The sequence below is a fragment of the Sciurus carolinensis genome, chromosome 2 (genome assembly GCF_902686445.1).
Source record: "Sciurus carolinensis chromosome 2, mSciCar1.2, whole genome shotgun sequence".
NCBI lineage: Eukaryota > Metazoa > Chordata > Mammalia > Rodentia > Sciuridae > Sciurus > Sciurus carolinensis.
Window position 1 is genome coordinate 79,017,462 of NC_062214.1, and position 12,938 is coordinate 79,030,399.

General features: G+C 34.5%; 1 protein-coding gene across 2 annotated transcripts in view; it reads left to right on the forward strand.

Annotated features, from left to right (window-relative positions):
- The window catches only part of Ube2q2 (ubiquitin conjugating enzyme E2 Q2), a 61,446-nt gene extending 49,471 nt beyond the window's left edge, over positions 1 to 11,975 (forward strand). For both annotated transcript variants that reach the window (XM_047538873.1, XM_047538874.1), the window contains 4 exons: positions 2,894 to 2,942; positions 4,056 to 4,151; positions 8,685 to 8,751; positions 10,875 to 11,975. In XM_047538873.1, coding sequence (XP_047394829.1) covers positions 2,894 to 2,942; positions 4,056 to 4,151; positions 8,685 to 8,751; positions 10,875 to 10,906 — 244 coding nt within the window. In that variant the 3' untranslated portion in view covers positions 10,907 to 11,975. The remainder of the gene's footprint in view (positions 1 to 2,893; positions 2,943 to 4,055; positions 4,152 to 8,684; positions 8,752 to 10,874) is intronic.
- Positions 11,976 to 12,938: the final 963 nt, after the last annotated feature.

Below are 12,938 nucleotides of genomic sequence, written 5' to 3' on the forward strand. Positions count from 1 at the left end.
AAAGAGGATGTAGAATGTGGCTGTTAATGAGATAAGAAAAGAATATACAGAAGTTCTAGATAATAGAAAGGGTGAGAGTGTAATCAAAAGAAATTGGATGTTAGCATGTAAAAAAGGGAGAAAGAGACTCTGAGGGAACAGGTAAACAAACGGAAAAGAGAGCAAGAATAGTAAAGAAATAAAAACCTTTTTCAATAAGGAGAAAAAAGAAAATCTACAGTATAACAGTCATAGTAATGAAACCTCCCAGAGTTCAGTAGTCTGATGCAGGAGAGCTACCTGACAATGAGCTTCAAGCCTCCAGCAGGCGTCTCAGGATGGGTTTTGCCCCACCTAAAGATCAGAGCTATGGCTTCCCGGATTATCTAGGATGGCTGCTCTGGCTTGGAAATGTGTTGGCAAATGGGGAGCTGCAGCTCAGGGTGTGGCCGTGGTCAGCAGGAGGTTCTGGAGGCGGGATGCAGTTGATCAGGCAGGCGTCCTGGAGGTGGGGTGTGTTTGGTGTGGTTGTGGGATCCTGGAGGCCAGGTGCAATTGGTCAGTCTGGGGTTCTGGTGATAGGGCACAGTCAGTTGGTCTGGGGGTCCTGGCGGCAGGGAGCAGTCAGTCGCTGTGAGGGCCCCTGCCCAGAGGCAGGGAGTGATTGGTCGAGGTGAGGGATCCTGGAGATGGGGCTCAGTCAGTCCGGCCAGGGGTCCTACGGGGCCTGGCTGTTGTCTCAAAATGGCGGCAGCCACATGTAATCAAACCTGCAGTTACTGTGACAGAGAACTTCCAGGCAACAGCAGGCAGCTGGTGCTCCACAGTGGTCGGCGATCAGTTTGCTGACTGTTGTCCGACGATCGGGAGGTGAACCTCGTGCATTGGGTGATAGATAGGTGTGAGGCAGGCGATGGACAGGTGAGAGGCAGGCAAATGGCGAATGATAGGTGCGCGACAGTGAGCAATCAAGAAACAGATATCCTCTGCTTGAAACCGGAGTTAGGGAGCGACAAGGAACCAGCCTCCCTCTAGTCTGCCATCTTGGATCATCCCTTGAACTGTCTTAATATTCAGCAGGAACCCCTTGTTTGGAGACAAAAAACAATAACAGTTTAGAAGGTATATTGATAAAATGAATGTAATTCAATATAGAAATGACCACTTTTAGGTATAAATGCTATTAATGGTGTATATTAAGAAAAAATTCACTCATCTTTTATGGAGGAACTAAAACTACTTCTCTATTATGTTTAGACAGTCAGTGTAGCTGTTTTGTAGAAATGTATTTACTTTTGAGCTATACCTGGGAACACTTCCTGATGTGACTCTGCCCCCTTCAAAGGAAGAGTTTGGTACTAAAAGAAAAGTTGGTGGTTGGTATTTTAATGTCTGCTGCGTACCTCCTTGTCTAAAGCAAGTCCTCCTGTTCCTTGAGCATTTCTAAAATATATAGATCAAATATGATGTTAAATCACAGATTACTAGACTTTGAGGGATCTTGGGAAAACCAAGAGGAGCCTAGATGTTCTAATTAAGTTAGTTTTTATTAAATAGAAGTGTTTCTTATATTATTTTTAGTCCAAGGCATTCTAAAAGAATTAGTGTCTTGCATTTCAGGAATATAAGAGAATGTACTTTTTGTTTTTTTAATCCTGTGGTTCTCCATCCAGTTTTTCAGAGTGTTTTCCTTTTAGGGTTTCTTTCTCTTCCATTAAACTGACTCTGTAAGTTCTCAGTTCTGTTTAAAACCAGCTAGTAGGAGAATCTCCTGTCAGGATGGGAGAGTTTAGAGTACTTAACCCTCCTCATCTTCTCACTGAAAACTTTCACTATAACAACTATTAATGTGAGTGGTCTACAATAGATGTTTTTAGTTTCCCTGCAAAGTCATTTGGTTTGGTCAGCATGAGAATGTATGGTTAGCTGGGATGGAAGATTTGCTGGTTAGAATGTTCTTTGGCAAATGGCGGGGAAGTATGGCTCTGGGAATGAACCACAGCTAAAGTTGCAGCAGAGGACTGATTTGTAATTGGCTCAGTGTTCACAAAGACCTAGTTAGTGATCTTTGCTTATTTATAAGATTACCACAGTTTTTCTAACTAAACTTATCATTCCCTTGATTTTTGTATTTAGGCTTGACATTTAATGTATTTTGAAATTTAAAGGAATATCATAGGAGTAATGAAAATATTTTGAGAAAGGATAAAAAGGTTGAAGAATCTTAATCTAAACAATGATTTGCTAAAGGGAGATTTTCAGAAATTCTTTGGTTCGAAGAATCGTTGCAGGCCTAGAAAGAAATTGAGGTATCCTAGAGAGTCCTAGAGAGAACCATGTGAAGTTTCACAATAGAATGGATAAAAACAACTTACTCCATAAAGTACCATGCAGCTATTCATTATGGATAGGGAAAAGTTTGTACCTTTGTCAGAGTTAAAACTCTTGGCTATGTAACATGATGTAGAGAAAGTTCGAGTTGCAGAGAACACTTGAACGCTAGTTAAGGAAATAGTCTTCTGCTTCCATACCCTGGAGTGTTGAAGGTTAAGTTCTTAGTTTTTAACATCTTAGAAATCTGAAAGTATTCTGTTACTAAGAGTCATTATTTTTTAATTGATTATATTAGAGCAATCACATTAAATTTTTTCAATTTCCCATAGTCCTATATCCCTTACAACTGTTTCATTTTTGTATTTATCTTCTAATCTGTGTGCATACTTTCTTAGTAATGATACTTAAAAAATGGATTAAGGGCTGGGGAGATAGTTCAGTTGGTAGAGTGATTGCCTTGCAAGCACAATGCCCTGGGTTTAATCCCCAGCACTGCAAAAAAAAAAAAAAAAAAAAAAAAAAGGATTAAGAAGAAATATTGATCTAGAGAAATTGATAATGATTTTTTTTTTTTTTTAAGGTATGTGTTGGGTGGAGGAGCATTATGTATGGAACTTCTCACAAAACAGGTAATTATTTTCTTGTACTCAATTTGCAGTCTCAGTGGAGTGTTTTGATTATGTAGATTAGATATTAAGAGAAAAGTTCTTATGTATATCTAAAGAGAACAAAATTGTTTTAAAAAGTAGATGCTATTACACGATGGTAGAATATATTTTGACATACCATACATACATGGAATATAACTTCCCATTCTTGTGGTTGTTCATGATGTGGAGTTACACTAGTTGTGGTTGTGTATTCATATATAAACATAGGAAAGTTATGTCCAGTTTATTCTTTCTCATCCTCCCTTCCCTTCATTCCTCTTTGTCTAATCCAGTGAACTTCTATTCCCCCCCCCCCCGCATTGTGAGTCAGCACCATGTATCAGAGAGAACATTTGGCTTTTGGTTTTTTTTGGGATTGGCTTATTTCACCTAGCATGATAGTTTGCAGTTCCATCTATTTACCGGCAAATACCATAATTTCTTTCTTCTTTATGGCCGAATGACATTCCATTGTGTATAGGTTGGATCCATAGCTTAGCTATTGTGAATTGAGCTGAATAACATCTACTTTAAAAATAATTTTTGTTTTAATAGCACCTACTTTTTCTTTCTTCTTCTTTTTTTTTTTTTTTTTTTTTTTTCTGTGATTGAATTCGAGGGCACTCAATCACTGAATCACATCCCCAGCCCTCATTTGTATTAGAGATAGGGTCTCCCTGAGTTGCTTAGCACCTCACCGTTGCTGAGGCTGGCTTTGAACTTTGGATCCTCCTGTGCTGTTGGGATTACAGGCATGTGGCGCCCTGGCTGGCATTAATAGCACCTACTTTTAATAATGAAAAAGTTATTCAAAGTAAACCAGCAAAATGGCATTGTACTTTGTGCTGAAATCATGCTAGGGTAAGCATTGAGAATGCTATTCATTTAAGTTTATAATTTGCTTATGTGGGCACTTAGAATGTAGGCTTCTTTTGTTATTTCTGAAAGTTGTCCAACTCATACTTTTCCCCCTTTAATACCAACTGCTTCTTAATGCTGATTTGCTATTGTTGGATTCCTATATGTCATTCTGTTAAGGAATACTGCATCACTTTGTTTGTCACTGTTTTATTTATTTGTTTTTTCCTGTAGGGCTGGAGCAGTGCCTATTCAATAGAATCAGTCATCATGCAAATAAATGCCACCTTAGTCAAAGGCAAGGCCAGAGTGCAGTTTGGAGCAAATAAGGTACTTTTATTAAGAATTCATCTTGTAAAAAAAAAAAAAAAAAGCATCTTGTGTTAACCTTATGAAGCTTCTGTCTTGTTTTCATTCTTTTTGAGACAATTTATTTCATTTTCATTTGATTTATTTTCTTGTTAATAAAAGTGAACTATAGAAAATAGAAGTGTAAGAAATGAAGATATTCATTAATAATCAATTATTTAGTATCTGTTCTTTTAGTCTTTTTTTACAGTCACATAGGCAAATCTGCCTAGAGTTTTAAACTTATTATTTTTGGTATGTATACCCTAATAAGTAAAAAAAATCATAAGTACTTTGTGGTTTCTTCACACAGAGATCACACTATAATAGTTAAATCCTAGTCAACTTTAATGTGCTAGACTCTACTCCAAAATTATATTAACTCTTTCAACCTAATAGGTATGTACTGTTATTGTCCCAGATGAGGAAACTGAAGGACACAGAAGTTAGGTAACTTATCTAAGGTCAAAATGGCAGAGCAAGCATTGGAACCAGAATCTGACCATATTCTCTACTGTTAACCACCTAGTTTGGTACTTTATTCACTTTATCAGATACATCTTTCAAGATGGAATTGTAGTTATCAATAAGTACTTAAATGAGCTAAGAATATACTCTGAAGATAGTATGTTTTGGAAACATACGTGAGATGGAAATAATCCTGATTTAATTTTTTTATTTGAATGTTTTGTGTTGCTCGTTGTGAGTTTTGTATTAAATGTCTAACAGTATGAAATTTAAAGATATTTATAACCATATTGTACCTCAAATTGAGTCTACTAGAATCTTTTTTAAAATATATATTTTAGTCGTAGATGGACACAATACTTTTTTTTTTTTAAATTTATTTTTTCTGTGGTGCTGAGGATCCAACCCAGTGCCTTACACATGCAAGACAAGTGCTCTACCACTGAACAACATACAACTCCACCTGCCCTAGAATCTTAATTCACAGTAAAAGCAAAATGTTGAAAAGGTCATTTTAAAACATCATTTTTTTTTTTAAGCAGGTATTTCTTTACACTGGAACAAAATAACATTTTATATAAAATCCAGAAGTTGAACAGTTTTCTAGCATTCAGTAATTAGATTTAACCTGTATTTCTTAATGGTATATATACTTTATATATTACTGTTTTAATGCTTAAATGTGGCAATCAAATGATTATGGACTAGAACGTGAAATATTTTGTTTACTTGAGGTGGGATCTTGCTTTGCTACCCAGGCTGACCTGGAACTCATGATCTTCTTGTGTCAGGCTCCAAATTAGCTGGGATTACAGGCTAAAAAAATTTTTTTAAATGATGAAATATAAATACATTCTTCCTAAATGTAGAGTTTATAAAGTAGATAAAAGTACAAAAAAAATTAAAAAGGTCACTTGTGATTTGACTATCTAGAAATATACCAGAATGTTAATAGTGTTTCTAGTCTTTTCAATATTTTCTTCCTGGCATCTGTTTATATGTAGAACATGTTAAATTTGAATCATCTTAAAAAAAATATTTAGCTTATTTTCTTTTTAAAAGAGAAAGTTTGAAGGGCTCAAACCAGTGATCTTAGTGAGTAATCAAAAGAAGATTTTGCCAGTACCTCACTGTGCAAACTTTCTTCTCTGGGCCTCTGATCTGTATCTGGAGTACAATTGAACAGGGTATATTAAGTCTTTTCCAGTTTTAAAATTCTGTCTTTATTCTATGTTGAAGATCTCTTAGAATCAATCAGTGTCAGTATAATTGCTTTAAACTTTTCTGTTCTCTGTGATTTGCGGTTTTCTTGGCAAGTAAATATAATTTTATATATAGGTTGTTGAATAGATTAGCATATTAAAAGTACAGTGACATATTGCTTAAAGGCAGGTGCTTTGTGAGGAATGTGTAACAGGGCAGTTTTGGTATGTGAACATCATAGAGTATGCTCATTACATAAACTAAGATAGCTATGATGTCACTAGTTGACATAATCTTTTGGGACCACAATCCTACATGCTGGCCTTCATCACTTGTTGACTGAAGTGTTGTGCTTTGTGTGACTATGTCTTAGAAGTTGAATTAGTTTAGTGAATTGCTATGAAAACTCATTGTTCAGTTTTCTTTTGATTAAGAAATATTTGTCAGTCAAAAAATTGGAAACTGCATCATGAGTTTCACCTTCCTCAGTTCCAAAAAGTCTGCAGGGAATGGTCTAAATGTTAACTTTAAAAATACTACTAAAAAAAAACAAACTGAATTGAAAGTAAATAAAAGTCTGTGATGCTGAGCTCAGTGGAGCACTCCTGCAGTCTGAGCAACTCAGGAGGCTAAGGCTAGAGGATTGCAAGTTTGAGACCAGCCTCAGCAACTTAGCAAGACCCTGTCTCAAAAATAAATAAATAAAAAAATAAAAAAAATCCTGTGGTACGGGTTGGTGGAACAGCTTGGTGGCAAGAGCACTTGCCTAACTTACATGAGGCCCTGAGTTTGATTCCCAGTACCACACACACAAAATAATAGTAACAATAATGGTGGTAATCATACTACCCGTGATAATAAGCCTGAAAAAAAAAAAAAAAAAGAATTCAAAAAGGCACAAATGGTGTTAAAAATATGCTATTCTGTGTGTGTATATGTATGTGTCTGTGTATGTGTGTGAGAGGGAGAGTGTGGGTGCCTAAGAGAAACAGGCAAGGGCATATAAATGTGCTTGTGTAAGCATAGAGATCTTTGGAAGAATATTTAACAAGTGTAACTATAGTTTCTGATAAGGATTTTTAAAAATATTGGTTGGGGGTAGGTTAGAGAGGAGAGGTACTTTAAATTGTTTTGTGTTCTTTGAATTTCTTTTTTGCCATGTAAATATTATTTTACAATATTTAAAAAGATACTGTCAGCTGTTTAAAATAAATGAATGAACTTGCCTTCTGAAAATGTTACTAAAATGATGTAAGTATACATAAGTACTGAAAAACAGAAGTTTCCCCTCAACAGGCCGGATAGAGACAGCATCCAAAGCATGGAGCTGAGAACTCGCCAGCTCTGTGTAGGCAGGAGTTGAGAGAGGTAGAAGTACAGTCTTGCCATAAGTGTCTTTTATTTTTGTCCTTTTTGTGAAAATATAGACTGGGTGAAAAACACTTTTAAAATTATTTTTGAGATGACACAACTGCATATTTTATATATTTTAGTGTTTAGATGCCTTATGGCAGGGCTGTACTGTTTTGAAATTGAAAATGTCTACCCTGTTTAAAAAAAAATGGGAAAAGGATATAACAAGTCTATTTACAGAAATAGAAATAAGTGGCTTGTGAACATATGGAAACACACTCAGCCTCACTCAGTAATAGAAATACAAATCAAAAACCACAACTAAAAGTCCTTCTTTACCAGATGTCAAAAATGGCAAAGATTTCATGAAGTACTGTTGATGAGGTTGTATGGAGGCATTCATAGATGGTTTGAAACAGGCTTGGAGTGGACACATCAGCAATACTTCAGAATTATGAAGTCACATAATGTCTTTTGACTCAGATCTACATTAGACATTTTTACCAGTACTTTGCACATCTATGTATAAGGTTGCTCTTACAACAATAGACTATTCATGAATGTTCTTGTAACATCCTTGAGGATATATAAGAATCCATAATAATTGTTAGTTGGATGGAGAAGGGAATTGGTGGTTGCAGGAATAGTAAGGAAGGAAAGTTTCCCTTGAATTGTCCTTGTATATTTTTTTGATTCTTCTGTGCAAATTTATTATTCAGAAATCCTATGACATAATATAATAGATAGATATATACCACTATGGAGAATGCACATGACATATAATTGGAAATTAAGATGTATGTTAAAAACCCATCATACAGCTGGGGAGATAGCTCAGTCGGTAGAGTGCTTGCCTTGCAAGCACAAGGCCCTGGGTTCGATCCCCAGCACCCAAAAAAGAAAAAAAAAAAAATTATTTCTCAGTTTTTATAGGAAAAAAAAAAAAAAAAACCCATCATACACACTTGGCTCCTTTAAGAGGATTCTGTATTTTTATGAAAAGAGGACTCCATTAGTAATGGCTTGGTGCCTACTATGGGCATTTTTTAGATTTCATACTCAAAATGTCATTCACATGTATAGTGCTTGAAGCTTAATATTCTTATTTGAAAGTAATACTTTGTAGTTTCTTTTTGGATATAAGTTAATGAGGAAGAGAGCATGGATTTTACTCATGTCCAAATGAGTATCCTTTAACTTGATCCATCAGGGTGGAGAGGGACACTAGAAAACTCTATACTTGCCCAATGGTAGAAAGGCTTATGAAAATGAACTGTGAAGCTTGTAGGTTTTTATTGGAGTACTGTTTTGGTTTTGTTATTCTTAAAAATTGTAGAGAATAATGAAATGAAAAGTGAGGTATTAAAATTGGTTTAGAAATAGAAATATTGTTTCCTATATTTTAAGCACAGCCATGATGCATCCATACATTTACTATAACAATTCTCATCTGGTTACAGTTTTGATTTAAAATGTGTAATTCTCTTTCAGAATCAATATAATCTAGCAAGAGCCCAGCAGTCCTATAATTCCATTGTACAGATACATGAGAAAAATGGTATGTTTAATTCAATAAGCATTTGCCATTTATAAAGTTTTATATAATGTATTGATATTTATCCTTTTTTCTTTAATTTTTTAATCAAGTACTGTTTCAGTGAAAAAATTTATCGTGTGCTGTATCCAAAATCTTTGAATGAATCTTCTAACATCTGCTACTTTCTGTATCTTTATGTCCTAAACACTTGGCATAGACACCTCTTGAGTCAAGATTTTCAAGTAGGTTAATGACTGAATCACAGCACTCACTTGAAATGTATTTTATTGAATAGAAAGTGAGTTAAAGGCAACTCTTTACAGACAGAGTTCTTGATATAATTGGGTAAATGCAATAAGTATCATAATCGGCTATTTCTGAAACATCTTCAAAGTACTAGTACTTTTGACAATTTTATACAATTTTCTATTCAAGTAAGAATAATTCTAATTTCAAGCAGTGTCTTTAAATATCTTTCATTAACTTTATTGGCTTTTAAATTTTGCTTGTATTCACAATGCACATGTTTTGAGGTTTTTGTCTCTTAACAGTGAAAGAAAAACAACAAAAAACTAATTGGAAGACCTATTTTCAAGTACCATTTTTGTCACCCACTAGGCACTTTGACCCTGAGCAAGCCTCAATTTCCAATCTTTAAAATTGGCATGTGTGTCTTGCCACCCTTGTGAAGAAAGAGTAGTGTGCATGCATAGTACTTTGCAAGCAAGTGCTGATAAGACTCATTGTAGTAGTGGCACATCCTTGCACAGTGTCACTTTTGTGCCAATTTAATAATAGAAAGTAGTTTTCCTTAAAGAAGAGTGTTTGTAGTAAGTATTCTTTACTTTGATAGGTATGTGGTAGTTTATAACTTAGGATTTGGGTTTTACACTTTTATTTAAATGACAAAACAAACTTGTCACTTTTTAAGTGATTGCTTACTTCTGGAAATACTACTCAGAATAATTTTCAGCCTTATGAGGAAGACGATAATGGCTTTTAGGACAAGACCAGGTTTTCATAATGATCATTTCTTGTACCCCCAATGAGTAGATCCAAAGAAACTTATACACTATTTCAGAACCATGTAGTACCCCACAAATCTTGGTGTTTTAATGACAGTTTTATACCAAACAGTACTTGTTCTAATTTGCCTTTTTTTTTTTTTTTTTTTTTGTGGTGCTGGGGATTTGAACCCAGGGCCTTGTGCTTGCGAGGTCTAATTTGCCTTTCTATGGAACTTTGTGGAGCCTGGGAAAAGATGACCTTTTTTTTTTTATTTTTTTTATTTCATTTTTTTCTTAAAGCAGATAAGAGGCATTTAAATATATTTACAGAAATTGCTGTATTTGAGTGTGTGGGTGTGTGTAAACTTAGCTGCGATGAAAGAGCAAGAGAATCAGAATCAGGAAAAATGGATTCTAGTTTTTTGTTTTTAAATATGCACATCTTTTTTCATTTTTATTTGACAGATAAAATTATATTGTGTATAATGTGTTTTGACATAAATGTATGTGTATATATCTATAGTCATATTGAATAACTAAATCTGGCTAATTAAAATGTTACCTCAGTTATAATTTTTGTGATGAGAACGCTTACCTGCATTTTTAGTATTTTTCAAGAATACAGTGTATTAACTATGGTCACCATGTTATACAACACAGAAATGAATTCTTTGACTTTGTTACTATTCACTTAGTCATGTACCTTGCTTCAATGCTTCCTTCCTCATTTGTAAAATGATATCATTATACAATATGATATCATATATAATCCAAGTTCCTCTTATTTGAAAATGCCAGGATTTTGCTTGAGGTAAGTTGTTTTCAGTGAGGTTTACTTTCAAATACCTAACATGTAGGCTAATATTGCACACTGTTATCTTTGGCTAGGGATGCCATAATAACAAAGATCTTTATTAAGCTAAAAACTCGAGCACAATTTATGCATAGAAGATAACTTCATATTGTGAACACATAAGAATGCTGTGTTAACCCAGTGTGAGTTTAATTTTTACAGTAGGTTTAAACACCAGATTTTGAGTAGAGTCTGTGCCTAACCTTAAATGCCAGCTCTCCTAGTTGGCTTAAAGATTAAAGTGTTATAACTTTTTTTTTTTTTTTCTTCCTGTTCTATTTCAGGCTGGTACACTCCTCCAAAGGAAGATGGCTAAAATATGTTGACTCTCATATGTTTGGACCAATGTTGCTTTAAAGAAAATCTTCCCAACATGCAGATACAAGCTTTGAGTGCCCTATAACAGCAGTACCGAAGATGTTAGCTAATAGATATTTTAGTGGATAATCTGTCAACTGACATCCAGTATAAGTTACAGCCATTTCATTTTGCTCACTTTAGTTATCTTGGATTGAGCAGTGGGGCCTTTACTGTATTTTCCTGATAAATACACTTACTGGCCACTCCTTATCTCTTTTTCTTGAAAAGTGAAATCTTTTAAGCAGGCAAGTCAGCATCAGGTTACTGCAGTTGCGACTTGGCAGTGACTTTCCTATGTTGAGTCCATGGGTTACGAGGATTTGCAAAATACTGTTCCATTTAGAGCCAATAAAAGTTTAATCAATGTTCAATATTGGTTTAGAAAATTTTAAGTCTTCTAAACCACAGCCTTTTTAAGGCCTAAAACCATTTTATGATATTGCCAACGTAATGACAGGAAATTTACTCATTAAATTGTTAAACATTTTTTATGGCTATATGAAGATATGAACTGTTTCCTGAAGGTATGCTCTTACTTGAATTGTACTTTTTAGGCAAAGCAAAGTAAGGCAGTGCCACTTAAGGCTTGTGAGTAGTAATTTCCACTGGGGCAGCAGAGTCTTGCTGGGCTGAATCTGCTTCTTGTTGGTTCAATATTTCTTACGAAGAAGAGCCACAATATAGAGCTTGAAGTTATTTAAAATACTAAGTCATTTTACCTTTCCATTTTATTAACGGGATGTTGCAATTATTTGTAAACTAATAAACTTATAAAGTGATTGGCATGAAGACAGACTTCCTTGAGCAAAAAGCTATATAGTTAAGTACAAAAAGATACCTGATTTGGAGATTCTTAAAATTTTTGTTGTCATGACAATGGCTTTTACAACCAAAAGACTAATAGGATCTCTTAATTCTTTTGTAAAACCTGACTCAAATCAATGTACTCTCCATTTTATTGCCTTACATGAATCAGTCCTGTTTGGTTGGTGAGAGATTTCTTTTTTTTTTTTTTTTTTTTTTTTTTTTTTTTTTAAATAAACCCAAGTTTGATTTAAAAATAAATTCTAGTTATTAAGCACTTTTTAAAAGAAACCCAGAAGCACATTTTTTCTGCACAAACCAGTTTCAAAGTTCAAACGCATTTCTTATGCATTTGCTTTAAGATTTGGTTTTTAACTCTGTAAACCCTATTCAAGAGATTTGGCACTTATGCATTATTGTATTTCTTTTGATTTTAATTTGGTTAGGATAGTAGATAAAGATTTTCTTTATCTTGCTCACTTGGTTACATTTATATAAAGCTCTGATTGCCAGTTGCTCAGATAACAAGTGACAAGGCAGAATTCTTTAAAGCATTAAAGTTCCTTAAGCCTAAGGCTAAATCTTGAATACATTATTGAATTCTTTAATATCCTGATAGCTAGCAGATTGACAGCTGCACATTTGGCATGCTTTGTTTTTTGGATTTTATTTTTCATTGCAGATTTATTTGGCAATGTACAGTAAATTTTGTAAACTTGCATCAAGTTTATGAATAAAGAACCATTTAAAAATTACTTTGTCACCTTTCCCTCATAAGAGATACGGTGCTTTAGGTATGTTTCAGGTAGGCTCTGTTGAATTTCTCGAATAGGAATTTAAGGAGGACTGGGATTTGGGGGAGTCTTGAGAGGAAGAGAGGCAGACTTAAAAAAAAAAAAAAAAATCTAGAGAACCTAGAAATAGTGCATACATGCCTGGTATACCCAGCTTTTCCTCAATCTTTTCCATTATCCACACTCAACTCTTTAAATTTGGCTGCCATTTTCTTCATGGCTGTCTTTAATTTCCCTAGTTACAATAATCTGTTGTTCTTTTTCTATACCTATGGCCTCCTTTTACACACTTGTCAGGTTATCTCATAAGTAGTTCAGAGGTGGAGAATTGCAGGCTCAGTACTCTGCTTGAGACTTTTCTGTGCCAGTTTCATCTTTGGATTGAATGAT